This window comes from Silurus aristotelis, assembly GCF_946808225.1.
Source record: "Silurus aristotelis genome assembly, chromosome: 13".
NCBI classification, from domain to species: domain Eukaryota; kingdom Metazoa; phylum Chordata; class Actinopteri; order Siluriformes; family Siluridae; genus Silurus; species Silurus aristotelis.
The window spans coordinates 18,105,139-18,131,654 of NC_139586.1; the positions used below are offsets into that span (position 1 = coordinate 18,105,139).

Sequence of the window (26,516 nt, forward strand, 5' to 3'; positions counted from 1 at the left end):
TGTGCCCTAGCGAACTGCCATAAAGATGTGCTTTGATAAAGATGACAAGGCACTTCTGTAAGTTGCTCTGAGTAAGACTGTCTGCAAAATGCCATAAATGTAAATTGTTGACTGCTTAAACAAATAAAAGAATGATTGAAATGTCATAAGGTATGATTTCCCAGCAGAAAGTTTTTACAGTCTTCAAAAGGTAAAATGTATCCTCTCATAACTGTGATGTATCTGAATCTGGTGTTTGTACTGTGTATAATTTAAATACATACAGTACTTGTCATTTCTCACATCTCATCAAAATGAGTTGGCTTGTGAAATCACAGGCCTTGATTCTTGCCCCTGCCTTGGAGCCAGTCAGGCTGCTGAGAAAGGCCTTTTGTTTTGCCAGCATCAGCCTGTTCGCAGTGCTGAGCACACACACAGTTGGGTTGGCACATGCTGCCCTTCCAGGCTAACAATTAGAGGCGCTATGAGAAGGGTGAAGACGTGCTCACGTGCCCTGCCGCTGCCATCCTCCACTGTGGTTTAAATGAGCAGGGAGACCAGAGGGGTCATGGAGTGAACTTCAAAGCTCACACTTATAGCATAGGATTCAGGGGCAGGAAATCTTATTTTATGAAGCTTTTATTATTAGTATTTTATTATTATTAAGTTATAGTAACTTTTAATTGATTATTGTACTAAAACCACAAACAGGGTCCAATTGTTCTTGACATACTGTTTATGTATTATATATGTATCCATGCCAGTAATCCACTTTCTTTCCACCTTTTTTGCTAGTGTCATATTGTAAGCCAATTTATTTAGTGATGGCTCTAAAACACATAAAAGAACCACAAACCATTCACCTGCCCAACATGCTTGTCAACAGATAATATTTAGTAAAGATAATGTATAATATAAGATATAATTCTTATACCATTTTTAACCCTTTATATATTTCCTTATTCATTCTGAAGCATTTTATTTCAGCATGTGTATTTATGTGGTAGTAATTACTATGAGTTACAAGGGAATTGTCTAGGGATTAAGCAGGTTATGTGGAACATTGTTATAAAGAGATAAAGAAAACAATCCAACATTAGACTTTGAGCATGACTCAGAAGGATTTTATCTCTTCTCCCTACTGAAAATACTGGATCTGGTTACATCAGTTAGTCCCAGGGCAATGTCTCTGAACAAACTAATTTAGCAAAGCAAAAAATAATGCATGGTTTTAAGCATTTATTTCTGTTATATCGAATAAGTGTTGTCATTTTCATCTATTAAAGAATGTAGTTAGTTAGGTGAATTGTAGTTCATTCAAAAAAGATCACTTACATTGTAGCAATTATAAGCAATCATTCCCTCACCATCCTATGATTTTTCTTTTTAACAAGAAAAAAAAAAGCAATTTGCCAGCTTACAAAGAATCTACAATGTGTAAAGCTCTCCATCCCGAATACTGTCCTATATCAGCTCCAGTATATATTGAAGTTATAGATTTATCATTGACTGTTAGACTGGAACGATCTGTGCTGCTATGAAAAATTTACATCTTCTAAACAATCAGAATCAAATATTCGAAACAAATGTGGTATAACTTTGTACAGAATTATACATAAAAACCTACACAGAAGTCATGGGTTTCTTTAATCTCCATATCTTTTATCCACATATGAAAATATACAAGTCCCAATACGCATTTATTATCAATGTGCTAGAATACATTTAAGAACATTGGTTTCATTAGACATTATTATCTTAGATTGTGTATATGGCATCAACAGTAAAATCCCAAGAGACTTGAATGTTTATGAATAACTTCCTGATTATCATCCTACCTCAAAGGCAACACACTTTAATGTTCTAATATTGTTTTTCTTGTAAACATTTTGACCCTTTAAAAATACTAGCATGTCAATGCATTCTCATACTACAAAACATTTATTATTTGAGTTTATCATTTAAAAATTTAAAATTACATTCATCCATCCTTTTGGGACTGAAAGGCCAAGTTGTCAATACCAACGCAGCTTTTTCTGCCTTGCCCAGTCATTTGTCCGGATTTTACATGTACTGCCATACAGGTTTCACTCAGTTCACAGTGATTCTCCTTTGTCCTAGATGGTTTGATTTTGGAGCTCAGTCCAGCTGGCAGCTTGTAAGATAGAAACACTATTCCACTCAACACCACCAAGATGGATGCAAAAATTCCAACAGCGATACCCGGACCAACATACTGATCATCAGGAGCTGGGGGCATGTTGAAGTTAGATGGGAAGTCAATGGTCTGGTTAGTCACAATAGCATTTAAATTCCAGAAAAGAGGAATGAACGAGGTCACACCAGCAAGAAACAAAAGTCCTCCACCAATGGAAAAAGCCAATGTAATCGATCTGAGCTCATCAACTCCAAAGTAGATGTTTCTGAGTCCATAAATGACACTGGTATTACCAAAACATCCCAAGATAATGGCAAGCAGCATGAGCGCCTGAGCAGCAGCAATCTCATTAGGAGTATAAGGGTCCGTAAATTGCATTCGCTGGCAGTACATAATCTGGTTTTCAGAGGTGACAAGCACGGTGGTGAAAAAGCACACCCTCCAGATGCCCACCCAAGCCAGACCAGAGGTGATGACGGACAGGTCGGATACCACCCACACTCTCCACTCCACCAAGCCGATGTCTACAATTATGAGAATCCAGCCAACTGCACCCACACAAAACCCCGCTAACTGGGCATGGGCAGTGTGGGCCAGGTATGGCATTATACCCTACCTTTTACTCTGCAGTGTACACCATTTTATCTCTGTACATGTCTTCGCTTTTAGCCGTTCCCTTTTGTCCTGTTTCCAAGAAACGTGACAAACACACCAGCTACATCCCTTAGAGAGAGGGAGAAAGAGAAATAAGAGGGAGGGGGTAGGCGGATGATCATAGGCAGTTAAATTAACAGGAACAAACTAAGGTTGTTTAGGGAAGTAAACAAAATACATCAACAAAAACTGAACTGAACTGAACAGAACTGAAATTGTGCTAAGCAACAGTCTCGGTATTGTACTTCACCCATATCAGTTGATTATACGTCATAACAGCATATCATTACTATGACATTTTGCATAAACATTTGTCATTGTAGACATAAAAGCCTTACAATGCTTTTAAATGTACTTTATTAATATATATTTTATTATATAAAAATTATAAAAGGTAAGATGGTATTAAGTTAGAAAATTATGTATAATCAGTGGAGAGTTTTCCATAATAAGAAAATATATTCAGGACTTATCAAGAAATAAACATATCACAAATTATAGGCAGATATAGAAATTCTTGCTCAATTAAAAGTAAAGAAATTATTAAGGCAAAAGAGAACATGTTAACATGTCAATTATAAAATGTCACCAGCTCGCTAATATATCAAGTACATTTACAAACACAAATATACCTAGCTAATTTAAGTAGCCAAATTGCCAAATGTATCTAGCGAATTTACCAAACCTAAACAACATACTTTTAAGAATTAAGTATAAATTGGCTATTTTTACATTTAAAAAATCACTGTTACCCAAAACTATCAAATCAGAAAGATATTTTTCATTCTGCCTCAAATTTAACACTACTTAACAAAAAAATAAATCAGAGGTAAATTACTTTTTAAAGCTCACCTCACTGTAAGCAGTCCAATGTCAGTGTATGAATTGTGATTAGGACACTTAACACTGTACCTAAAATCCAGTTAAAGCTTCACTTCCTCCTAGCAGCCTTTCAGAGTAAATATAAAAATAATTATACGTGTCAATAATTAACTGTACAATCACACTCCTCCCAGATGGTGGGGCATGACATCCTCAATAAAACCTAAACCAAAGATGTTGTAAAGTTCAGACTTTGTAAAGATTTGTGAGGTACAATAAAATCCTTGTACATGGGATAAGCATTATTACACTTCTACCATCAATGCAATATACCATAATGGTGCAATGAATGAAATTATATATATATATATATATATATATATATATATATCATTTGGTATTTTAGGAAGTCTACATGCCCTAACTTTCGTTCTGTAAAGCAAAGAAGAATGCAAAGACAAGCTGAAATGATACTTCACCCATTTAATCCTGGAACTTTAAACACCTCAGTTTATGCTATGTGTGTTTATAATTGTGGTTTAATGTTATTGTACATCATCTGGGCTGTAGGATTTAAAATAAATGTTTGTTGTCATGTCCATAGTGCCAGGAATCTATGAGGAAACTTTTGGAATCAACTGTAAGGGGAAACCAAGGTTGCATCATACTTATGATCTGTGTTTTGTTATCTTTACTTCTTTGTGCAATATGTAGGTTTTTTAAAGATTATTTACCCTATATATTGATGACATAACATATATACCTTCTGGACAATATAACAGTGGCCAGTATTTGTACCCGTAATTATTCATGGGTTTATATAATCAGCAGCCATTTAGCAGGAGTCCTATACATAAATTCATGTAGATATGTCAAGAGATATAATTTATTTTCACATGAAAAATCAGAATAAGAAAATAATCTGATCTTAGTGACAGCGATGTGGCATGGTTGTTTAACTCACAAAATGTTTTTCCTCCTACGGTATGTGTAAACATCTCAGGATATCAGCAGGTTCTAAAATATTCTAAAAAATAGTTTGTCTGTCATTAAATCCCTGAGATTTTTTCCTATTATGAACTCTTATGTAAAAATAAACTAGCGATATTGACCTGTCGCTGCCTAATTTTATGCATTATGCTTCCGCCACAGGATAATTGCACAAACGAGGAGTTATACTAGTGTTCCAATTAAAGCAGACAGGTGGTGTATAACACGTTCATATTGTTTATGTGCTCTTATATAATACTTCATTTTAAAAAAAGAAATTGCCTGTGAGGAGGGATTATTATATTCCCAATGCACATTACACAACTTTAATTAATTCAGTAGTTTGTTCATCTTCCATAATAACAACAAGAAGAAAAAAACAAAAGAATGAATAGCCCATAAGTGCACCAGCTAAGGTAGAATAAGTCTAGAAGGAAGAGTGTCCTGCAAAAAAGAAGCATAATTTTAGTTCAAATCAGTAGTCCAATTCAGTAACAACATAAGTTTAGTTCAATTCACTTCAGTTCATAGTTTTAGTTTAATTCAGCAAAATAGATTAATCCCGTTTAGGTCAACTTTACAACATTTTTGCAACCTGAACTCTAATCAACTACAACTGTACAACAGTTTTAGCACATGCAGTATGAATAAAAAAACCTTCTGAAACTAATTAAAATATACATCAACAAATAAAATATTTTACAGTTACTGGGTCAATGAACATTTATAATAAACTTGTATTTTTGAGAAGCATAGAACATAAACTATCTACATTAATTAATTACATTGTTGGAAGAAGCAGTTTTAATAAAACCTGGTGTCAAAGTTTTAGTTTAGAATTTATAATACAGTTATATATTATTGAATTCTAGGTGGTCATAATAAGTGTTTTTCTATTCTTAGTACATGAAAATTTTAAGTATTACCTGTGGTGATCACACACCTTAAAGCAGTAAAAGTATATAAGCTTTAAAACTGCTTTTTCCTTTAAAAAAGAACAAAACCACACAAATGAACTGAGAAATCCAGAGCAATAATTTATCATGCATTCAGCACCTAAAATAAATTCACATTTATATTTAGTTAATAAAAAAATGAAAAAAAACTATTCAGCTTAATTTGCCAGATTGAATTGATTTTATAGAATATCTATTCACTGTAACTTCCTTACAGATTACTTGTGTAATAGCAGAAAGGTCAAGGTGCCATAGTGCTGAAGATGCCAGTCTGTCACCTCTAAGTTTAAATGAAATAAAATGATAGTCAGTAGTTTAGTCTCTGCTCCAGAGGCAAGCTCTCTTTCAGACACTTGAGCTGCTCCTCTCCCAGCTTAATCCGATCCTCAAGTTTTCTCTGCTCAATGATGAGAGCCGACTTCATCTTCACAAAGTGCTGGTAGTCTGCAAGGTGGTCCTCACTCAGATTGCTGCCCAGGATTTCGTAGACCAGGCGTTCCCTTCGGTCTAGATTCTCCTTCAGCTCCTTCGCGTCTTCATGCTGGCCAATCAGCAGATTCCGTTTTTCTATTAGCGTGTGCTACATACAGGAACATTCAGGCAAAACAATAAACTACGATTAGATTAAGTATTTTAAGTCTGCCCTCTAATACCATTTTATTAGCAACAGAAATAAAAAGCATTTGGTTATATATGCTGTACCTTCTCTTCAGCTGAAACACCCTCCTCCAGGTTATTAAGTGCATTTTCCACACGTGCCAGTCTCCCTGACAGTGAGAGCAGCAGGCTGACCACTTTGTCCAGGTCTCCGACAAACATGCGGAACTTGTCTAGCTCATTGGGTTTGCAAATGGCCTGCACGGTGGCCTTCACCTCTTCACCCAGTGTGTTGTTGTCCTGCATGTCTTCCTGAAGACTTTCTCTGGCCTCACGGAGTACCTGCAGTTTCCTGCTTAGACTGTCAATTAGCTCCTGCTGCATGGACATACAAAAGTTACATGAGTTCATCCATATTTCATATTTGTGAGAGCTATTTTTGGAAGAGTCGTGCAGTTAAAATGTCTATTTAATTACAGTGGACATATATATATAATTTATTTTTTAAGTACAGCTTTAAATTCATTTAACAAAAGGGAAAAAAAATTGTATATGATGCAAAAATGCAAAATCATTAAAACAGAAAACAGTTACAAAGCCAATTATGTCTTGTCTTATTAACTATATGGGTAAAGATTTGCACACATTTGTAAATGCTAGGAAATTTGCTGTACCTTCTTACTGGAAAGATCATATTCAAGTTCATCTTCAGAGCCCTGTTCCTTCATCTGTTCTTGCATGTCCTTCATCCTAATCAGGAGCTCTGCTTTGGGAGCTGAAGTGCTGTAGTATGAAGAGTTTGTCACTAGGGAGGCTGAGGGAGCCATTTTGTCATCAGCTCTGCAAATCAAACAGATAATGGGTAATTACCGATATGTGTGGGGAAAAAATAATGATCAAATTGCAAAAACAGGTAAAAAAAATTTATTGAGATAAACAACAAAGCTCTGGCATTTTTAAATACATTAAACTTTTCTATTATTAATTAAAATGATTAATTATAAATTTTTAATGACAGGATTTTATATAAGTATTTTATTATAAGTATTGCAAAAAAAACTTTTACAAATCAAAAGCCTTATATTTACTTTGAATTAAAATATAAGCATTAGTGTAAGTACTTCATATGTATGTGCAGTTTTTTCCAGTAGAGGACAGTGTTGTAAAAGTTGGCAAATCTAAATCCACAGACTTGTATTTAGTACACTACTGCCCTGCTGAATTAGCCCTAGTCATTCAAACTTACTGAGGTTATTTATCTAAGACAGGGGTCACCAACATGGTGCCTGCGTGCCCGCACATGAGTAGCCTACAGGCCTTTTCTAAAAATAGCTGTTTCCTACTTTGTTAAATCATTGTTGATGATAATTATTATGAGAAATCATTAACATGATCAGTGTCTTCACATAGATTAATATAAATTATTAATAATTACATATAATAAAAGGTAAATTGAGCGAATTTGTTATTTCAGATAAAACTGAAAACTGTGCGTATCAAACTGGTAGCCCTTCACATTAATCAGTACCCAAGAAGTAGCTCTCAGTTTTAAAAAGCTTGGTGACCCCTGATCTAAGACATACTGTACATCACTTATCGGCCCCTTTCACACACAAATGCAGCAGGTACTCACTTCTGTGTGGTTTTGGGAGATTGTTTCCAAGCTGATTTTCTCTTTTGCTGCAGACCCTTGAGAAGCTGCTCTCCTTGAGGGTAGATCCCTTCCATCAGGTCCATTGTGGTCTTCATCTTACTCTGATCCAAAATATCTACCAGACTCTTATCCATTCCCATTATATCTCTGGCTAGTTCCTCTCTCTTCTCATCCTCCTCAGATGGGCCAGCAGGGGCTGAACTCAGCCTCGCTGTCTCTGTGCTGTCCACCTTCTGGACCTCTGAAGAACTGAACTGCATGGCATTGAAAACAGAAGGAGGCTGCTCTGAGGAGCACAGTAAAGTTAGCTGGTGTGTAAACCCTTTTTCAGTGCCTCCAGGTGACTCATTAGGAACCAGATAATGTTTTGCTTCTGTATCAGAGTTGCCTTCTGCATGGACAGTCTTCATGGGAATGTTTTTCCTGGCTGCGCTGGATTCTGTTGTGTTCTCAATCAGGTTACTACAGTGGGAAGCAGTTAATTTGTTGAATGAAACAGCAACACATCATACATATCATATAATATTATACCACTGGGCTGCTCTAAAATCTTATCTGAATGTGTTAATAGATTTTCCAGTAGGGTACAGTAATTCAATGGCAATGTAAGTGATAACAGAAACTTGTTTCACAGACACACATAATTCAATGTAACTATGAACAGTGTTGTTTATTAATGCATGAAAAAATTAACCCCACAAGGTTTGTCTTTCAGAGAGGATTCCAAGAATATGAATATCTTTAAAAATCCAAATAGCCTATAAATTAAGAATTTGCTGAGGTAAACATTTAAAATAAACCTTATGTAAATTTGTGCATCTCCAGAGCTGTGGTAATCTAAAATGAGGTACATTAGCAAGAAAGTCTAAAATCCATGCATTGTTACAACTTATTTGGTATATTGAATCAGAAAGAATAAGAAAGGCTCTTACCTGTCACTATGACTTTTCTCTGGATCTCCTGCATGTTCTGAATATGACTCTACACCAGGCTTCTCTGCTAACAAACAAACTTTCTGGGGAGAGAAAAATGTAGACATTACATGTACAGCAAAGAAATAAACAAATTAACAACAAGCAAAATCTATAGGAAAGGAAAGCTACCTTAATGCCAGTGAATGTTTTTTAAATTCAAGAATGTCAAGAATGAAAAATTGCACTATATATATATATATATATATATATATATATATATATATATATATATATATATATATATATATATATATATATATATATACAGTGAGGAAAATAAGTATTTGAACACCCTGCTACTTTGCAAGTTCATGCAGAAATCATGGAGGGGTCTGAAATTGTCATTGTAGGTGTATGTCCACTGTGAGAGACATAATAAAAAAAATTAAAAAAATCCAGAAATCACAATATATGATTTTTAAACTATTTATTTGTATGATACAGCTGGAAATAAGTATTTGAACACCTGTCTATCAGCTAGAATTCTGACCCTCAAAGACCTGTTAGTCTGCCTTTAAAATGTCCACCTCCACTACATTTATTATCCTAAATTGGATGCACCTGTTTGAGGTCGTTAGCTGCATAAAGACACCTGTCCACCCCATACAATCAGTAAGAATCCAACCACTAACATGGCCAAGACCAAAGAGCTGTCCAAAGACACTAGAGACAAAATTGTACACCTCCACAAGAAATTGCCAAGCAGCTTGGTGAAAAAAGGTCCACTGTTGGAGCAATCATTAGAAAATGGAAGAAGCTAAACATGACTGTCAATCTCCCTCGGACTGTACTCATTAGCAGAAAGAATCAAAAGGCTAGACTAAGCTTTGCTGAGGAGAATGTCCAAAGTTCACTTCAGTGATGAAAGCAAGTTTAATTTGTTTAGGTCCGATGGGAAACATTATGTTCGGTGACAAACTGGAGAAAGACTGAACCCAAAGTGTGTAAAGAAGTCAGTGAAAAGTGGAGGAGGAAGTGTCATGGTTTGGGGCATGTTTTCTGCAGCAGGAGTTGGGCCTCTTATACAGCTACATGGCAGAGTGAATGCAAATGTTTATCAGAACCTTCTTCAACAACATATGGTTCCTTCCCTGCGTTCATCACCCAATCAGCCCGCAGTGTTAATGCAGGACAACGCTCCATGTCACACAGCAAAACGGGTAAAGCAGTTCCTTGAAACTGAAAACATTAAAATAATGACATGACCTGCCCAGAGTCCTGATCTCAACCCAATAGAGAACCTCTGGAAAATCCTTGCCGACAAAGTTATGGCCAAGAAACCCACTACAGTCACCGAACTGTGGAGGAGACTGGCAGAAGAGTGGACCAAAATCACACCAGAGCAGTGTAAGAGACTAGTGCTGTCCTGTGGCCTCAGATGTGCTGAAGTCATTCAGAGCAGAGGCCTGTACACTTCCTACTAATTGCTGACTGTTGTAACCTTCAGAAAGTTTTGTTGTAATCTTTTTCCATGCTACAGTCATTGTTGTTCTCTAATTTTGATCAGTGTGTTTTCTGCAAAATAATGATTATTTTTTTTAAATGCCTTAGTTATTTTGTGAAAAAAGTTTTCTGGTAGCATGGTACAGACAGGACAAAAACTCCTTCAACTGTTGAGCAGTGAAGATGACATTATTTCAGAATTGGTCATTTGTTTATAAATTGTTCTCTAATTTTGATTGCCAGTGTATATACATTCACACACACACACACACACACACACACACACACACACACACACACACACACACACACACACACACACACACACACACACATATATATAAATAAAGTTGTCTACAATAAGCATAATGGAACAAGGATTTAGGTGATGTTTTTCATATAGATGTAGATAAGATGACTAGTTTATATACAAAGAAGACTAAAATAAAATAACTTACTTCTCCATGAAAATCTGCTGAAGGAGAGGATCTGGACCTTTCATGGATGCACACCGTGTTGCTGCCTCCTTCTATGCCTGAATCCAAAATGTTCTCTGCAGAGTGACATCTGCTAGATTTTCTTTCTACTATTGACTTGCTCTGCAAGTTCCATGCTGCCTCATACTCTGCAAAAGTGCCCAGTCGTTGCCCCTCATTAGCTGTGGTGTTACTTTTGTGATTATTAAACTGCAGTTTTGATGCAAGCTCTCTATCTTTGTCACCTACAAGCAAAGTAAACCTGTTTCTTCCTCTGCCAGTGCTTTCAATAGAGTTGAATTGGGATTTCTTTGGAATGGGTTTGGAGAATGTTGGTTTAGAAGCTCCTTCGAAGAATTTAAATCTGTCCACAAAGGAGCCAAGAGTTGCTTGTTGTGTGGCTTGTTCGTCTACACCCAATTCATTTATCTTGTCAGGTTCTGAAAAAGAATGGACCCTTTTGTCCAAGGGGAAACGTTTTCGACTCCCAATGCGGGTGACATGGCCATTGGTAGAAGCTGATTTTGTGCCAAACTGAAAAGTTTCACTCCCATGAAGCTCCAGATCTCTCCTTTTAAATGATGTGGCCTGTAGAACTCTGGCTTGTGCCTCTTTCAGGTGGTCCTTGTAGGTGCTTGTAAAAGATCCATCCGAAGAGGATGTAGAGGTCTCTGTGGATTTCCAGACCCCTAAATCCTCCTCAAATTCTCCAGGACAATTTAAGATAGCAGCACTCCGGCTCTTTTGAAGCTGGGCTCTCTTTTCTTGTATCTCATTAAGCAAAGTAGTGGCATAACGGTCACTTCGTCTCCCTTGCTTGCTACTTATGGGATCAGGTTTTTCCTGTACTGTGCATCCTTTTGTTGTGAACATGGTACTCTCAGCCAGAATCCTGTTTTCCTGAGCTAAAGAATGTAACAATGGGGTTTTCTGAGGGCAGACTTTATGTCCATTCTTGGAGATCAAAGTGCCATTTTGGGTATCATTATGCTGTTTGGTAAAAATATATCTCTGTTCTGCCAGTTGGTTCAATGTGTTTTTGCTGTGTTGGTTTTTAGAAATTCCACTATCCTTCCTCCATGGATTGTCCTTCTCTTTTTTCCCAGACTTTACAAAGGCTGGACTTGAAGCTTCTATTTTTGGACAAGTGACTGTATATTTGTAGTTTCTGTTCTCAGATGCCTGCTGGGAAGTTAAAAAGTACTTTATTTGTATTGATTTTTTATATTTTGCTGAGTTTCTGTCACTGCTAGCATGGATATAATCTGATTCTGGTCTCCATTTATGCATTCCAACTCCTTCTGAAATCTCTTGTGTGGGCTTTTCAGAAGTGATGCAATAGTAACAATAATTAGCCATTCCATCAGAGCTGTTGTCATGACTTGTGCTAGACAAAGAGCCTGTGGCATTTCCAGTTTGTTTCTGGAAACCTACATCAGTGGGAAGATTCTGTAGGCTGCGGTAGTAAATGGCAGAACTCTGCATCTTGGGTGTAAACGTGTTATTGGAATACAGATAAAAGGGGCTGTCATCACTGCACTGTCGTTGATGCTGAGGCTGACAGGAAAAGCAAGTCTGGCCTTGCCTTACATCATTACTAGATAAGGAATAAGGTTTTGTGCTATTCAGCTCATTTGGTAAGAAGTTCTCAGATGATAGGTGCACTTGGAGAAAACCTTTCTTAGGTGGTGGGTTGTAACTATGCTGTGATTGGAGTCCTTGTTCAGTAAAGTGGTTGTCATCATCCTGCTTGCATATAACTTTACTAAGGGATTTCTGATGGGAATGTGCAGGAGGTACATGCAAGTATGGGATGCCTAAACCCTTTTCATGAACTTTAGTTGCTGTAAAACTGTCAATTTGTAAAGGTGGACCTGGTGGGGGTGGTGAGTAAGCTGCTGAAAACTTCTCTGGAACATTCCACACAGGGTTAATATTAAAACTTTCTGAAGAAAAGAATCTGGAGCAAGCCTGGTCCTCAGCCTTGGGGCTAATACAGCTTTCGTTATTCACAGGAATATGTAGATAACTGCCATGTTGACTTTGGCTGCCCTGATAAAACATAAACTCTGATGCGGAGGCTCTTTCTGCCAAATGCTGCTCAGGTGTACAAGAGGAAAATGCTCTATATCCAGAGTCATGTTTATCACCACCTCTAGTTGTTCCATGCTTTTCTGCCCCAATGTGATGTGTGTTGGAGGAGCACTCTAGAAGTTCCATGTTGCCTAATGAGCTGGACTGGCATGACTTATGCTGTAGATTTGGCTGGTCCCAATAACTGATGAAGTCATTTGAGGATGAACTGAAAGAATTAGCAGAAATGGTGCTTTATGAGGAACAATTGAACATATTTTACATTCAAAAGGCCACAGTGAAGCACAACACAATAGGGTTTTGATAGAAATTTCTGTAACCTTACCTTGCATCACACTTTGACATGTGCACACCAGTATCTTGAACCTCTGAGGAATTCTCAGAGGCTTTGGAAGAATGCCATGAGTGAGGTCTGCATAAAGGTTCATTCTTCCTAAAGGTTAAACAGACATTTTAACTGTTATAATGTTATAAGATGTTACCCATAACGCATTACATAAACATTGAATTATGTTTTGTAGATAAATTTTTTTTTGTTTTTTTGTTTTTTTATGCACTTTTTTATCCAATCAAATAGAATGCAAACTTTGAACTCAGCTCAAACTCAAAATGCTCTGGCAATGAATTCCAATCAATATGTAGTTTTATATGCAGCATTACATAAGTGATATATAAGTATATATTTGAAACAATATCCTAAACGCACAAGACAAATCCTTCAAACACATGCAACACACCTACCCTTTGACCTGTTTTTTCCTGAGAAGCATTCAAAATACGGAAGACAAAACAACACATTATTGGATTATGCCACTGCAAAGATTTGTATTAGTTTCAAAGAAGCCAGTAAATCTCGGGAATCAGCGTAATCTGTTGTTTACACATGGAGTATAAGGGACACTACACTACACAGTACATCTTCATGTGACTCTCATTGGGGATTTATGTGGGATTTATAGAAGAATTAGACAGGGGGCCAATTATTACAAAATACCTAATTAAACTTTGCACAATCTTGATTAGAAACTTTTGGCCACGTGAATGTCACTTTCTGCAGGCATTGTTTGAATTATAATGTTCCTGTACAACATAGAGGAAGAGAACTGCTCAAGCATGTATACATTTCAACATTTCCACATCCTTGAAGATCTTATTTACATTATAAAACTGAATGTTCTTAGGAATTAAGGGGTTTTCCACATTAACATTAAGGTGTGATTGAGTGTGTGAACAAGAAACTATATAAATTAGTTTCAAAGCATCACTGAATTTCTGGACAGATGTCTAGACAGATTCTAGACACATGTCTGATACACTGAAGTGCAAAAGGTATTTTAAAGCCTGGGGGCAGTCCTAAGACCCAGTCTCCACCAAACCATGGCACTGTCCACATAAGGTGTAAATGCCATTTGCTCTTTGTACTTTGTGTCTTGTTTCAGGGTAGAACTGATATATAAAGACATTCAAAGTAGTAGAGCACAGTAAATAAATAATGTGTGTTGTCTGAGTGCTTGCACTGAGAGTGTCACAAAAACTACATGCCTCATAGAGATCTAAATGTCTCAAATTCATCTTATACAAGAAAAGGTCCTGTTGTTTCTGCACAAGAACTTGCCATGGATGCCTTGGAGAACAATGATCTTCTCCAATTGGTTACAAAAGCAAACTAAGAAACAGCATTAAAAGATAAAGAAGTTGCCTACCATTGTCTTCATAACTGGTTTTGGGGAGAAAATCAAGTGTACATTATGCAGTGTACTGCATAACTCACAGTTAACAACATTTTTTACCCTGACTCACATAAATACCAGATCAATATGGAGTTAAAAATCTTAATGCATTACTATTTAAAAGTCCTAACACTTAGGACAATAAGTCAAGTAAAATGTAGGCTGACCAACATAACAATCAACCCCTACCCCCTATTTCCTCCCGCCCGCCCGCCCTCACTCACAGACACACATACACACACAAATAAACAACACAATGCTGCACAATAGGAGGATCACACCCCTTTACCTGGGATTTGCGAAGATCTATTGCTGGGATATGTGAAAGAATTTCACTGTGCAGTAATGTACATGTGACAAGTGAAAAGCACCTTTAACCTATGCAATCCATAAACTTTAGGTGGGCGACTGATACGGTGTGTGTGTGTGTGTGTGTGTGTGTGTGTGTGTGTGTGTGTGTGTGTGTGTGTGTGTGTGTGTGTGTGTGTGTGTGGCCGTCCCCTGGTCAATACGAGGATTATGCAAGAGATTTAGATCTAGCAACAGAGGGTGTCCTGTCATAACAAGTGCTATAATCTGCTTCTCTGATTGGCTCATAAACATGTTGGATTTATAAATGTTACAAGTGACAAAAAAGTCACTGCACAAATGGAAGGCTACCTACCCAAATGCACAGGGACACTCATCTTTAAAAATTGTGTTGCGGTTTGGGAAAACCCTTTAGATGTCTTTGTGGATGGTTAAATTTGTGCCGAAGGCTAACAGGTTAACAAAGTCATCATTTAGGTTTTTTGGTAACCTCAGCAGCCTGTGTGTGGGATGCAGAGCAAACATGAGCCTGGACAAACTGCTGAATAGAACTGCAGAGACAGCAGACAGAAAATGCTAGCATAATCACAACACAGCTTAATGGCAAAAGAGCACATAAAATCCTGGCATTCACTACAGCACTACATACATACTTACTTCCCAGTTGCGGATATTTTCTTCAATATGTATCTCTAAGTGATCTTTAAATGAATATCTTAACTAGGGAAAAGCCTAACAATAATTTATTTGTAATAATACAATATAGCACAAACTAATAAACATGCTAAAAATGTAGAGTCTGTTCACTGGGATGACTGATATGATTATTACAGCTATGTCATTTTTTGAATCTACATTATGTTAACAAATGTCTGAAAAAAACTGGGTTTTTTTTTTTCACTTTTTATTGGAACCAAGCACAAGAGCATCACTAATGGTTTTAAGAATAATGCAATAATGTTGTAAAAATAATTACTCTATTTCTTTCCCTTTTTTGCCTCCAAACCACCTAAATTAGATCGAAATTGAGATAAAAATACAATTCACACCAAAGGACACATGACAGCTTTCGCATTATTGCTTTGGCTTTTTAATTAACGTGTATGTTTTTTGTGGGCAGTAGTTACTTCCACATTAATATTGAACCCTTTCATCTAATATCATTGCCAGCCCTCACTGTGTGTTGGAGAAGTTGTAGGTAATAATTTTGGAGAAACTAAACTGAAACCTATGAATTGCTAAAGGCGGTATATTTAATCTGGCAAACTTTCGAATCATGTTATAAAGTTTTTCTAGAATTAAGGAAGGACTTTATGCAAGATATAAGTCATCACCTGAAGGATATTTGAGGATAAAAGAGCTGCAAAAACAACAGACATACAAGAAAGATAAAAGCAGTCTATGATTTTGTGCCACAGAGGTTTGAAAGAACAATCGTTTACAGTCTCCTTTGTATTTTGTATTTTTAGGATTATTATTATTATTATTATAAAACTATTTATTTTTCGGACAACTTTTTACTTTCACTCAGTTACTTTAGTTTTAATCTATTTGGTAAAATGTAAATATTCTTTCTACTCATTGCACGCCGTTTACAGCCCATCAACATATTTCCTGTCTTTGCGTGTTTACTTTCTATCTACCACTGATGTATCATTTCCTGGCTTTCATACACCGCAAGTGTAGGCTAGTTTACACAGCTAACAATGAGCGGGGCAGAAGGCAACAAGAAGTATTGGGTTAAGGTGGATGAGACAGAGGGAGTCAATGATGTAAACATGACTGAGAAAAGTAACGCGGTAATGACGAGTTAACACAAATGTATTTTAGCGGCATTACGTTATTAACACGCGAATAGTGTTTGACCATTTTTAATAAAGATATAAATAAATATAAAAGTGCCAAAATGAAAACCTTCAGCGCAAAACGTTTATTCACGAAGGTCCTTTCTTTACTCAGATATTTAACAAATAAATAAACTCCACGGAAAAAGAATTTTTAAACAGTAAACATTTGTTTTACTGATGCGCCAAGTCTCAAATCAGCACCAAAATCCACCATTGTGCACACAATTAACCCTCATTTCTTCCTTATATCACTGAAACGAACTTAAATTAATCTGTCTTTTTTCAATCATACAGATAAGTGCATAACACCATTGCTGAATCTGTAAGGGTCTATTTTTATTTGTATACATTCAGATTAACAACAAAAAGCTGTGCCTTTGTAAAATTAGGAAAAGAGAAAGGGTGTGCTTTCTGTCATCTCTCTTCACAGACACAAAAAAACAACTTAAATCTCAGTCAATACTTGCCTCACATCGAAAACAAATATTCTCTGATTATGTAATCCATATGAAAGTTAGAAAAGGTACAGTTTCTCCGATATTACCTGATTAAACATCCGTGCAGAAACAGCAAAGGTAGTTTAAAACACCATAATTACTTTAAAACATTTACAAGAATATTTTGTCTTCATGCTCTACGTTGAGTATGGTTTCACTAATAATAAACATACATTTGCATAAAGCACTCATATTTGTCCATGCCCATGTTGATTAGAGTATTAAAAAAAAAGTATTAATTTAAGGTACATTTAGAACAGATTAAAATGTGCGATAATGTTGCGAATAATTGTGAGTAAACTCATGACAATCATTTGCTTAATTGACAGCCCTATTATTAATATGACGTGAGGTCCAGTTACCAGCGTGACACTAAAACAGGTAATATTAATGGCTACTTTTTACTTAAGTACATGTCAGAGCCCAAACTTCTTTACTTTAACTTGAATAAAAAAGGATAGTTAGTACTTTAACTTTTACCAAAGTCTTTTAAAACATGAGTATCTGTACTTCTACTTAAGTGAAGCATGTGTGTACTAAAACAGGTGTCAGACCATCTAAAGATGGCATAGAATGTCTCATTAAATGTCATGTAATAGACTATCTAAGAGCTTTAATTTTAGCTAAGATTTGTGGAAAAATATTGAGTGCATACTACAGTTAAAGTGTCCAGTTGGTTTGTGCTGAAAGAGTTAATTGGGTTGTCCTTAAATTACACAATCATTGTCCATATGCCTTAAATATAATTTTACGTTTAATACACGGTGCAAATCACCTCAATGATAATAATTAATTAAAATCTGAAATATCTCATGGCATATCTTATAGATTAAACAACATTAAATGTTTCTCCACCCATGCACAAAAATATATTCTAAACATTTAAAAGTGAATCACAGATATATTATATTTGCCTATAATACTTTCCCACCAAGGCATTACTATCACTGTTACATCAGGCATGCAATCAAATCAGACAAAATACCTGCTTAGTTAAATGGCTCATTTAGTTCCTCCAAACAAGTTGGCTTTAATGTACTCAGAAAAGTTAGTGCCCTTTACTGGATTTCTCTGTTCTAAAAAATCCCCACCAAAACAATGGGCTCACACACAACAGCCAATCCGGGTTGCCCACTGTATTCACCTAGGCAATGGCACCAACCATTTCCCTAGTGCACAGGGGGGTAAAATATAACCGTCCTATTCGATTACCACACCTGCAGCATTGACGGACTATGCTGGTCATGTTTGTTTTACAGGATATATGTTGAATTACATTATGCTTAATGCATACACTGTGTCAGGTTGTTCTTTGAGTTGTGAAATTTCACTGATTCCCCCACACTCAGGTTTGTCCAGCTTTGCTAACTGTAATTGGATTCTGAGCAAAGGCATCAAGAGAGTTTTCTAAAGCTGAAGTCCTCTATGTAATATGTATAATCATTTATTACAAAGCCTCATAGTTGGACAAATTTATGAGTAAAAGAGGATGTGACCATCTATTGATATGTTTCTATTGATAGTTCTTTAAAATTGTAATACTTGTCAATGCTATATATAAGTGATTTAATCTGATCGACTCGGCAATTTGAACAACTATTCATGCAGTTAGTGGATGTGTTACTTAACAATAACTTAGTGAGTAATATTATGTGCAAAGTCAATAGAGGAAGCAGTGTTTGAATGGACCTTTTGAATGTGCTATTGGATTGGTGTAACAGTTTGGGTCTATTTTCTCTCAGTGTCCATGTGGGTTGACTTGGATTAACTGGGTTTCCTCCTATCTCAAAAAAATGTCTGGTGCATTGGTTACACTAAACTGCCTTCTTGGTTTGAATGTTTGCATGCATGCCCTACAATGAATTGTGAGTCTATCCTAAGTCTATATACTTCATTTAACTCATATTTAGTAAGCCTGTTCAGGGTTACAGTGTATCTTGAGCCTATCCCAGAACCACAAGAAGAAAGAAAGAAATTGACCCTGGATGGGACACCAGTCCATGGTAGGGCACAATTAACACAAAACAGTAACAAGAAACAGTACAAGTACTGTTTGTACACAAACAATAAAAAGAAGTAGTCAGTGGTTAAGCTGTCAGACTACTGGTTTAGAGGGTCATGCATTTAAGCCCTTGGTCCTTGATCCACAAATACTGTAAGTGTTTAGATGTTTTGCATAAAAAAGATGCCATATACCATCAACTGTGATGCACTATATGAACAAACAGTTGTGGACACTTGACATCCCACCCTATACACAAACCTTTCATAAGTTGTTGCCACATAGTAAGTAGCATAGCAAATACACAGATGTCTTGGATGTTTTTCAATGCTGTTGCATTAAAAGTTCCTTTCCTTGGGAGAAGATCACCAAACATGTTCCAGCATGGCAATACACCTGAGCATAAACTCAGCGACATAAAAACATGGTTTGCCAACTTTGGAGTGGCCTACACCAAGTTTGGACCTCAATCCAGCTTAACATCTTAATGATAAACTGAAATGTTGACTGTAGATGATGCCTCCTCACCTGATATAATTACGTGACTTAACTAATGCTCTTATGGCTGAGTTCAGTATTTTTACCACTAGATGGCCCAAACTGTCCAATAACAAAGAACTTTTGCATGATGGGAATCTTTGTCTCCAAGCTTGTATATCAAGTATCCTATGCACTGTAACACTAGTCATCAAGTTACCAGTAATTATGCTGAAGTAAACATGCTATGGTGGTCACTAAGAGACACTTAGAACAAACACATTTTTAATGGTGCTGTATAATATTACAATAATTAACTGTAGAAAAAGGTCATTCTGCTAACCTGGACAATAAGGACACATACGTATGAATGCTGTTCATAGACTTCAATTCAGCATTCAACACAATCATCCCTCAGCACCTGCTTGAGAAGTTGAGCCTACTGTGCCTAAACACCTCCCTCTGCAACTGGATACTGGACTTCCTGAATGGAAGACCTCAGTTAGTCCAGAATGATAAAAGCATCTCCAGCACCACCACACTGAGCACTGGGGCCCCTCAGGGCTGTGTGCTCAGCCCACTGCTGCTCACTCTGCTGACTCACAACTGTGTAGCAATGCACAGCTCAAACCACATCATCATGTTTGCTGATGACACAACTGTGGTGGGTCTCATCAGCAAGAAAGATGAGTCGGCTTACAGAGAGGATCTGCAACAGTTAACAGCCTGGTGTAGAACCAACAACCTGTCTGTGAACTTTAACGAAACTAAAGAGATAGTTGACTTTAGGAGAGCACAGAGCAGCCATTCTCCACTGATCATCGATGGACCCTCTATGGAGATTGTCAAGAGCACCCAATTCCTTGGTGTTCATATGGCTGAGAAATTCACCTGGTCACTCAACATCAGCTCCATCAGCAAAAAAAACCCAGCAACATATCTACTTTCTGAGAAGGCTGAGGAAAGCCCATCTCCCTCCCCCCATCCTGACTAAGTTCTAAAGATGGATGATTGAGAGCATCCTGAGCAGCTGCATCACTGTCTGGTTTGGGAACTGCACCGTCTCAGATCATAAGAGCCTACAAAGGATAGTGAGGACAGCTAAAAAGATCCTCAGAGTCTTTCTCCCCCAATCACAAACATTTACACCACAAACTGCATCCACAAAGCCAACAGCACACACCCCTCAGACACACTTTTCACTCTCCTACCATCAAGGAAGCGGTTCCGAAGCATCCAGACTGTGCAACAGTTTTTTTCCCCTTAAGCCTTTAGACTCCTCAACACACAGAACTGAACTGGAACTGAAACTCACACGCACACACTTACTCAGCTGTGTGTTACAGAGCTGCTACAAATTTGAACTCAAACACACACTCAATATTAATTTCACACATCCATGTCCATATCTTCAGCACTTTTGTGTATTTGTTCTACACTGTCTTGTGTTGTCTGCACTGTCTTGTCTTGCACCAAGTTGCACACGATGCACTTTATGTGGTGAGGAGAACTTACTTTAGTCCTTAGAGCTGTGCTCTGTTATGTAGCTTTATGTTGTTTTATGTAGAACCAAGGTTCTGGAAGAGCGTTGTCTTATTTTACTGTGTACTATCTCAGCTATATATGGTTGAAATGACAATAAAAGCTTCTTGACTTCTTCTAACGGCAAAAAAGAATATATATTATTAGACTGCTACTCTTACAAATGTTTCCATGTTGTTTTTAATACATAAAATAAGATTTGTCTCAGGCATATAGCTACATATACAGTCATTATTTATTTTTTATTAGACTGCTGGCGTCCCTAATGAAAGCCAGGTTTCTTAAAGGGCCTCCGATGCCCTCAGCCTCACGCTGGCTCTAGGACCATGACGCTTCACACAATGACCAGCAAAACAAAGCCATGGTGGTGGTGGACAATGGCAGCCTATCAGGCCTCTTTTGTAAATGACATACACTCTAACAGAATAAGGAGGACCCCTTTGTTCAACTGTGCTATATAATAGTATAATCCACTGACCAGACGTTTCTGACAGCCTGAGTGTACAACCACAGTGGCATACATTGGCAGAAAAGATATATAAGCAAGTGATGAAAAGAAGCGACTGAGACCAAATGTATATGTCCCATTCTATATTAAAACTCAAATACTGAAGATTTACTCTGGTCTAACATAACAGTAAAATAAGCAAAAGACTGAAGCACGTGGAAGGGTAAGTGTAGCCTTCTCATTCACAAGTCATATTCAGAGTAGTTATAGCAACCAATATGTAAATGAGGTTTTGCTGTGTACTAAATATTTAATTAAATATAACAAGTTCATCAAAAAATCTGTTAAGACAAAATTTTAAATTATATTTTATAACATGAAATAAAGTATAGTTGGTAAACATGCATGGCATCTTCTTGATTAAAACATTCTATAATGTTTTTTCTCCTAAAAGCTTCTGCACAATGAAATGAGTATTTCATTGTAATGACTAGATTCTTTTAAGTATGGAAATATGGCAGAAAATGTTCCAGTATAAAAAAAAAAAGCATTAAAAAGTTGAATTGGGTTATCTAAAATATTAGCCTATTCATTAGATTGCTATTGGATTAAGCATGAATTCACTTCATATATAACCTCCATCAGTAGTTCATGTAGTTGAAAGCATTGGATCTAGTTTGCTATTCTTATGACTCAGCATAAGACAAGTTTCTTTTTAAATAAATGTTTCTTTAAAACCACCTGTTGAACTCTTTCATTTTAGGAAAGAATAGCAATGAAGTACCACATAATGGTGTACACACATACTATTTAAAGAAATTCCCTATTGTATTGAATAAACACAACATCTGCTGGTCCACTGTAGCTCACTAATGATCAGTTTTCACCAAAACATCCTACTTTTTAACATCAGCTTACATCGCGGCTTGGAATAAAAACATTGAAATCATGGAAATAATTAATGGAGGAACTCTTTGTTCTGTCTAATGTTGTGATTTACACTTTGATCAAAGGGGAAAAAAGCATTAAACAAAAAAATGGCTTCAGGTAGTGAAAGGTTTATAATGGGGTTTGCCATTGTGTTTATAAAATATAATACATAAGGCGTACTTCTGTAAAAAAAAAAAGTTATCTGAATCCGGATGATGTAATGCCCTGACTGTATCAGAATAGCATGTCCCAAAGTGTTTTATTTGACTTATTAAACAACAGTTCGTCGATTCTACGATTTCTTGCATTTATTAAAGAGCGACTGGTCAAACATTTATCTGTAATTTGTTATTTTTAACGAGGAAAGCCCATGAGGAAAGCCCATGAGGAAAGCCCATGAGGAAAGCCCATGAAGCAAGTTGGTTGCCCAAAACTTTCTATTCTTAATACTTTGCCATGTTGGGAAAAGAAGCATTAAGAAACAGCTTCAACTCTGACTATTAGAGTGAGCAGTCACTGGAGAGTTTTCCAAAAGTACTAAACATATACTGTATGTCCTTACATTGGCATATCAAAAACAAATTATATATTTAAAAATGTTTATCCACAAAATTCTATAGAGAACACCATAAAAATCCTTGTCTAAGTGTACTACAGAAAATGCACATTAACCTAAACGTACAATTTGTATTACTGTCAGAACTGCTGTTATAAAACATTAACTAACAACAAGAACTTTTGGCAGCCATAAGAAAATATAGAACCACTTCACATCCTTATTTCTAATTTAATCCATATCATAACAATAAAGTGTATGAATGTGTATGAGACCCAGGGGCATAGTGTCACAGTGTTTAAGGCTCAGGGCCTACCGCTTTAACCCCAATGCCAGAGTTCTGAAGGAGCTCTTAACCAGGCAGATAGCCTCCTTTCTGTAGCCGCTCAGAGGAATTGCATTAATACTGACAATCTCATCACCGACCTGGAGCTGGGCCAATGCTGCTCGGCTTTCCTCCTCAACCTGCACACACACACACACAGACACGCACACACACACACACACACACACACACACACACACACACACACACACACACACACACACACATGGTTTGGTAATACAGCTGACATGGCAACCAAATGCATTGTAAAAACTAACCCTAGCTGTAACTAGTAACAAAGTGAACTAAGTGATCTGACAAAATAAATTATGTTAGCGTTTATATGTTTATGACAGAAAATAACAAAACCAAAGAACTAAATATTTTCTTCTGACATACGTTATTTTCACTGGACAAAACAGAGCTTTAGCTGACTGATGCTTGGTGGAAACTCTGGTCATTGCTGATACAGTTCCACTCTGAACCACAGTGATAATTTTTGTTCATTTAACATAGTTGTCCTAGTTATCTGACAGGGAAGATAAACCACAGACACAGATTAGCACATGACATCAATGTGGGTGCCAGGCTAGAATTGCTGTATCATCAGACAATTAAGTGAGCAACAGGCTATGACAAATTCACAACTCCTTAATTTTCTAATAGCACAAAAGTAAACAGTATATCACTCTCCTTCCCGGAGACAGACTGAAATGCAACCTGAGTGTAATGGTTAAAAATTCACCACATTGCAACCCTACCCTTTGCAGGAACCCAAGTTTTACAGGGCATGGCCTCCTGTGTTTTTGTGGTGAGAGATCTGCCTGATATACTGTACATACAACTATACATTGCAAATAAGACTGGAGGTAGATTGGCAACGTGTATTATAAAGTGGTTTTGAAGAACGAAAGTGTTGTTTAGCCCTTATTGTTAATTTTGACATTTTTTAAACCTATAGGTCCTCACAAATATTACTTATTTTTCATTTTGTAATTCTGCAAGCTTTTATGCAAAAACATTTAAACATTTTTTCTATTAAAAAAAACGTTCAAATAGACATTTTAGTGTTCTGTAAATATGATTTGCTCCTTTTCAAAACCTCTGTTTAGCATTCCTCTGGAAAACGAGATCCTTGAGTTTTTGTCAAAGGAAGAAGAGCACTTATATACTGTATACACTTAAAAAGTACAAAATAAAGGTTTTGGAGAAAAGGAAAAGTATTTTTAGAACTTTAATACTACCCTTTGTTGTAAACTTTAAGGACAAAATACAAGGTGTTTAAGACTTATACTTAAGGGAGTCTACTAGAGATATAATTTTTTTAAAAGGACACTCTATTCTCCAAATGAGCCCTCTTATATGGTTTACTTAGAACAAACCAGGGGTTTATGGGATTTTAATAATAACACTGTATTATTATATAAAAAAAAGACTTGGGTAATGGTCCCTCAAGAATTAATGTTACAGTAAGTAGTTGCAAACTAAATAAAATAAGGTTATACATAGAACCTTAAGAACTTTCACACAGAAACAAACAAGTATGCATTAATGGTGTAATATTGTCCTGATTTGTGTTTATTAAGCAGGCCAAATAAAACTAAATACTAAATGTCCCTAATGATATATTTTAAGGATTGTTTAAAGGTTATATTTATATTAATTGGTTAGTTTCCAAGTATATGTAGCAAAAGTCAACTTAAACACAAATATCATGATTATGATATCCTGATGTACCTTTGTAATAATCAGCGGTTCTTGGTATTCCAGACCTCCTCTCAGAGTAAATCCCCATGGACCTCCTCCAATGAGAACAACATCCACCAGCATCCATTTCTCCTCATCTGGAGGAGCGTGCTTCTCCATGGCTCTCCATGTGTCCCTGTCTTTACTGGTCTTAGACCTGGGCTCTCCTGATGGAGCTCTAAATGGTGGACATGCACCTACAGCTTCCATGGCGAGATGGAATGATGACGTTTTATGGCAGATGATGAAGTTTTTTAAATATGTCCCTCATACAGTAAATAAGTCTTTACTTTTCACTAACTACCAATCAGCAGTCAGCTCTAAAACTGATTCAAAAGCACAGTCGAAAAAATGTAAATGAAGCTCCATGCATCATCCCCACACTGCCTAACAGACACAAGATTATCATGGTTATGTTGATTTTGTAACTTCTGCATCCGTTCAGTCATGCTCCATCATATGGTCATACAAACTCCTCTTTCCTGCGTGAATGAGCGTCAAGTACAAATCCATAAAGAAAAAGTATCCAAATTACTTGTAGTCCTTATTTCACACTGTTGAAAGATTTAGAGCCTACTGAAATATATCCCTCTGTACTAACGCTGAATTGCTGCTAGACTACGACTGTTGGATGTTGTGGGTGTGTATAAGTCAGTTATACGTAGAAGACACTTGTGAGAAGTTGTGAGAAGAACCCGTAAGGAACTAATAGCGCTCTCGGGCGCTCTCAGATGCCCCCTGTGGGTCAATTACATTCTCTGCAGCGCTAGACCTTTGTTTATAAAAATAAAGTTAATGATAAAAAAATCATAGCATAAAAATACATTTTATTATTAATAGTAAGACATTGAATAATACATTTATTTATTTATTTATTTATTTATTTATTTATTTATTTATTTATTTATTTATTTATTTATTTATTATTAGCATCAAATAAATGTTTTTATATAATAATAATAATAATAATAATAATAATAATAATAATCATTATTATCATCATGTTGCCTTAAAACTGCATATGGTAAACTTTGTTCATCTCAATTTCACCCTATTACATTATATTTTTGTTGTTCTGTCATTCTGTCTTGTAAAATTAAAAAAACAGTGAAGATCCAAAGCCATAAGGACAAACCTAAAAAAAAATTACTATACGACTTTACTTCACAATGCTTGTGCATTTTTAAAACCAAGATAGACACAGCTGTACAGTGTACTGTCAGTAGTACACAGCATAATATGTGTGATTGTATAACATCTTTATGTAAAAATAAAAATAAAAAAAATTGTCAAATTCATTCCAATCTTGA

General features: G+C 36.3%; 2 protein-coding genes across 7 annotated transcripts; both read right to left on the reverse strand.

Annotated features, from left to right (window-relative positions):
• Nucleotides 1–1,209: 1,209 nt before the first annotated feature.
• Nucleotides 1,210–3,910, reverse strand: LOC310735799 (claudin-34-like). Of its 2 annotated transcripts, none has more exons than XM_083558891.1 (2): nucleotides 3,704–3,910; nucleotides 1,210–2,860 (listed from the first exon to the last, which is right to left on the reverse strand). In XM_083558891.1, the coding sequence occupies exon 2, from the start codon at nucleotides 2,741–2,743 to the stop codon at nucleotides 1,961–1,963; it is 783 nt and encodes a 260-aa protein (XP_083415017.1). In that variant the 5' UTR covers nucleotides 2,744–2,860; nucleotides 3,704–3,910; the 3' UTR covers nucleotides 1,210–1,960. The 2 variants fall into 2 exon arrangements, with proteins under 2 accessions (XP_083415017.1, XP_083415016.1); XM_083558890.1 differs by having other exon boundaries at nucleotides 3,644–3,909.
• Nucleotides 3,911–5,122: 1,212 nt separating this feature from the next.
• Nucleotides 5,123–25,837, reverse strand: shroom2b (shroom family member 2b). Of its 5 annotated transcripts, none has more exons than XM_083558876.1 (9): nucleotides 25,198–25,837; nucleotides 23,452–23,600; nucleotides 13,123–13,230; nucleotides 10,686–13,005; nucleotides 8,743–8,825; nucleotides 7,790–8,272; nucleotides 6,831–6,996; nucleotides 6,262–6,534; nucleotides 5,123–6,139 (listed from the first exon to the last, which is right to left on the reverse strand). In XM_083558876.1, the coding sequence occupies exons 1-9, from the start codon at nucleotides 25,414–25,416 to the stop codon at nucleotides 5,867–5,869; spliced, it is 4,074 nt and encodes a 1,357-aa protein (XP_083415002.1). In that variant the 5' UTR covers nucleotides 25,417–25,837; the 3' UTR covers nucleotides 5,123–5,866. The 5 variants fall into 5 exon arrangements, with proteins under 5 accessions (XP_083415002.1, XP_083415004.1, XP_083415005.1 ...); XM_083558878.1 differs by lacking the exons at nucleotides 23,452–23,600; nucleotides 25,198–25,837 and adding exons at nucleotides 13,539–13,556; nucleotides 18,166–18,230; XM_083558879.1 differs by lacking the exons at nucleotides 23,452–23,600; nucleotides 25,198–25,837 and adding exons at nucleotides 13,539–13,556; nucleotides 14,817–15,162.
• Nucleotides 25,838–26,516: the final 679 nt, after the last annotated feature.

Excerpts from the sequence above, each read along its gene's own strand:
- shroom2b (XM_083558876.1), bottom strand. The coding sequence starts at position 25,416 with ATGGAAGCTGTAGGTGCATGTCCACCATTTAGAGCTCCATCAGGAGAG. Across the intron at positions 13,231-23,451 it reads CTGGCATTGGGGTTAAAGCG|GAAGAATGAACCTTTATGCA; the intron begins GTAGGCCCTGAG and ends TTTAACCTTTAG. Across the intron at positions 6,997-7,789 it reads TCTCCCAAAACCACACAGAA|AGCTGATGACAAAATGGCTC; the intron begins GTGAGTACCTGC and ends TTTGATTTGCAG.
- LOC310735799 (XM_083558891.1), bottom strand. The coding sequence starts at position 2,743 with ATGCCATACCTGGCCCACACTGCCCATGCCCAGTTAGCGGGGTTTTGT.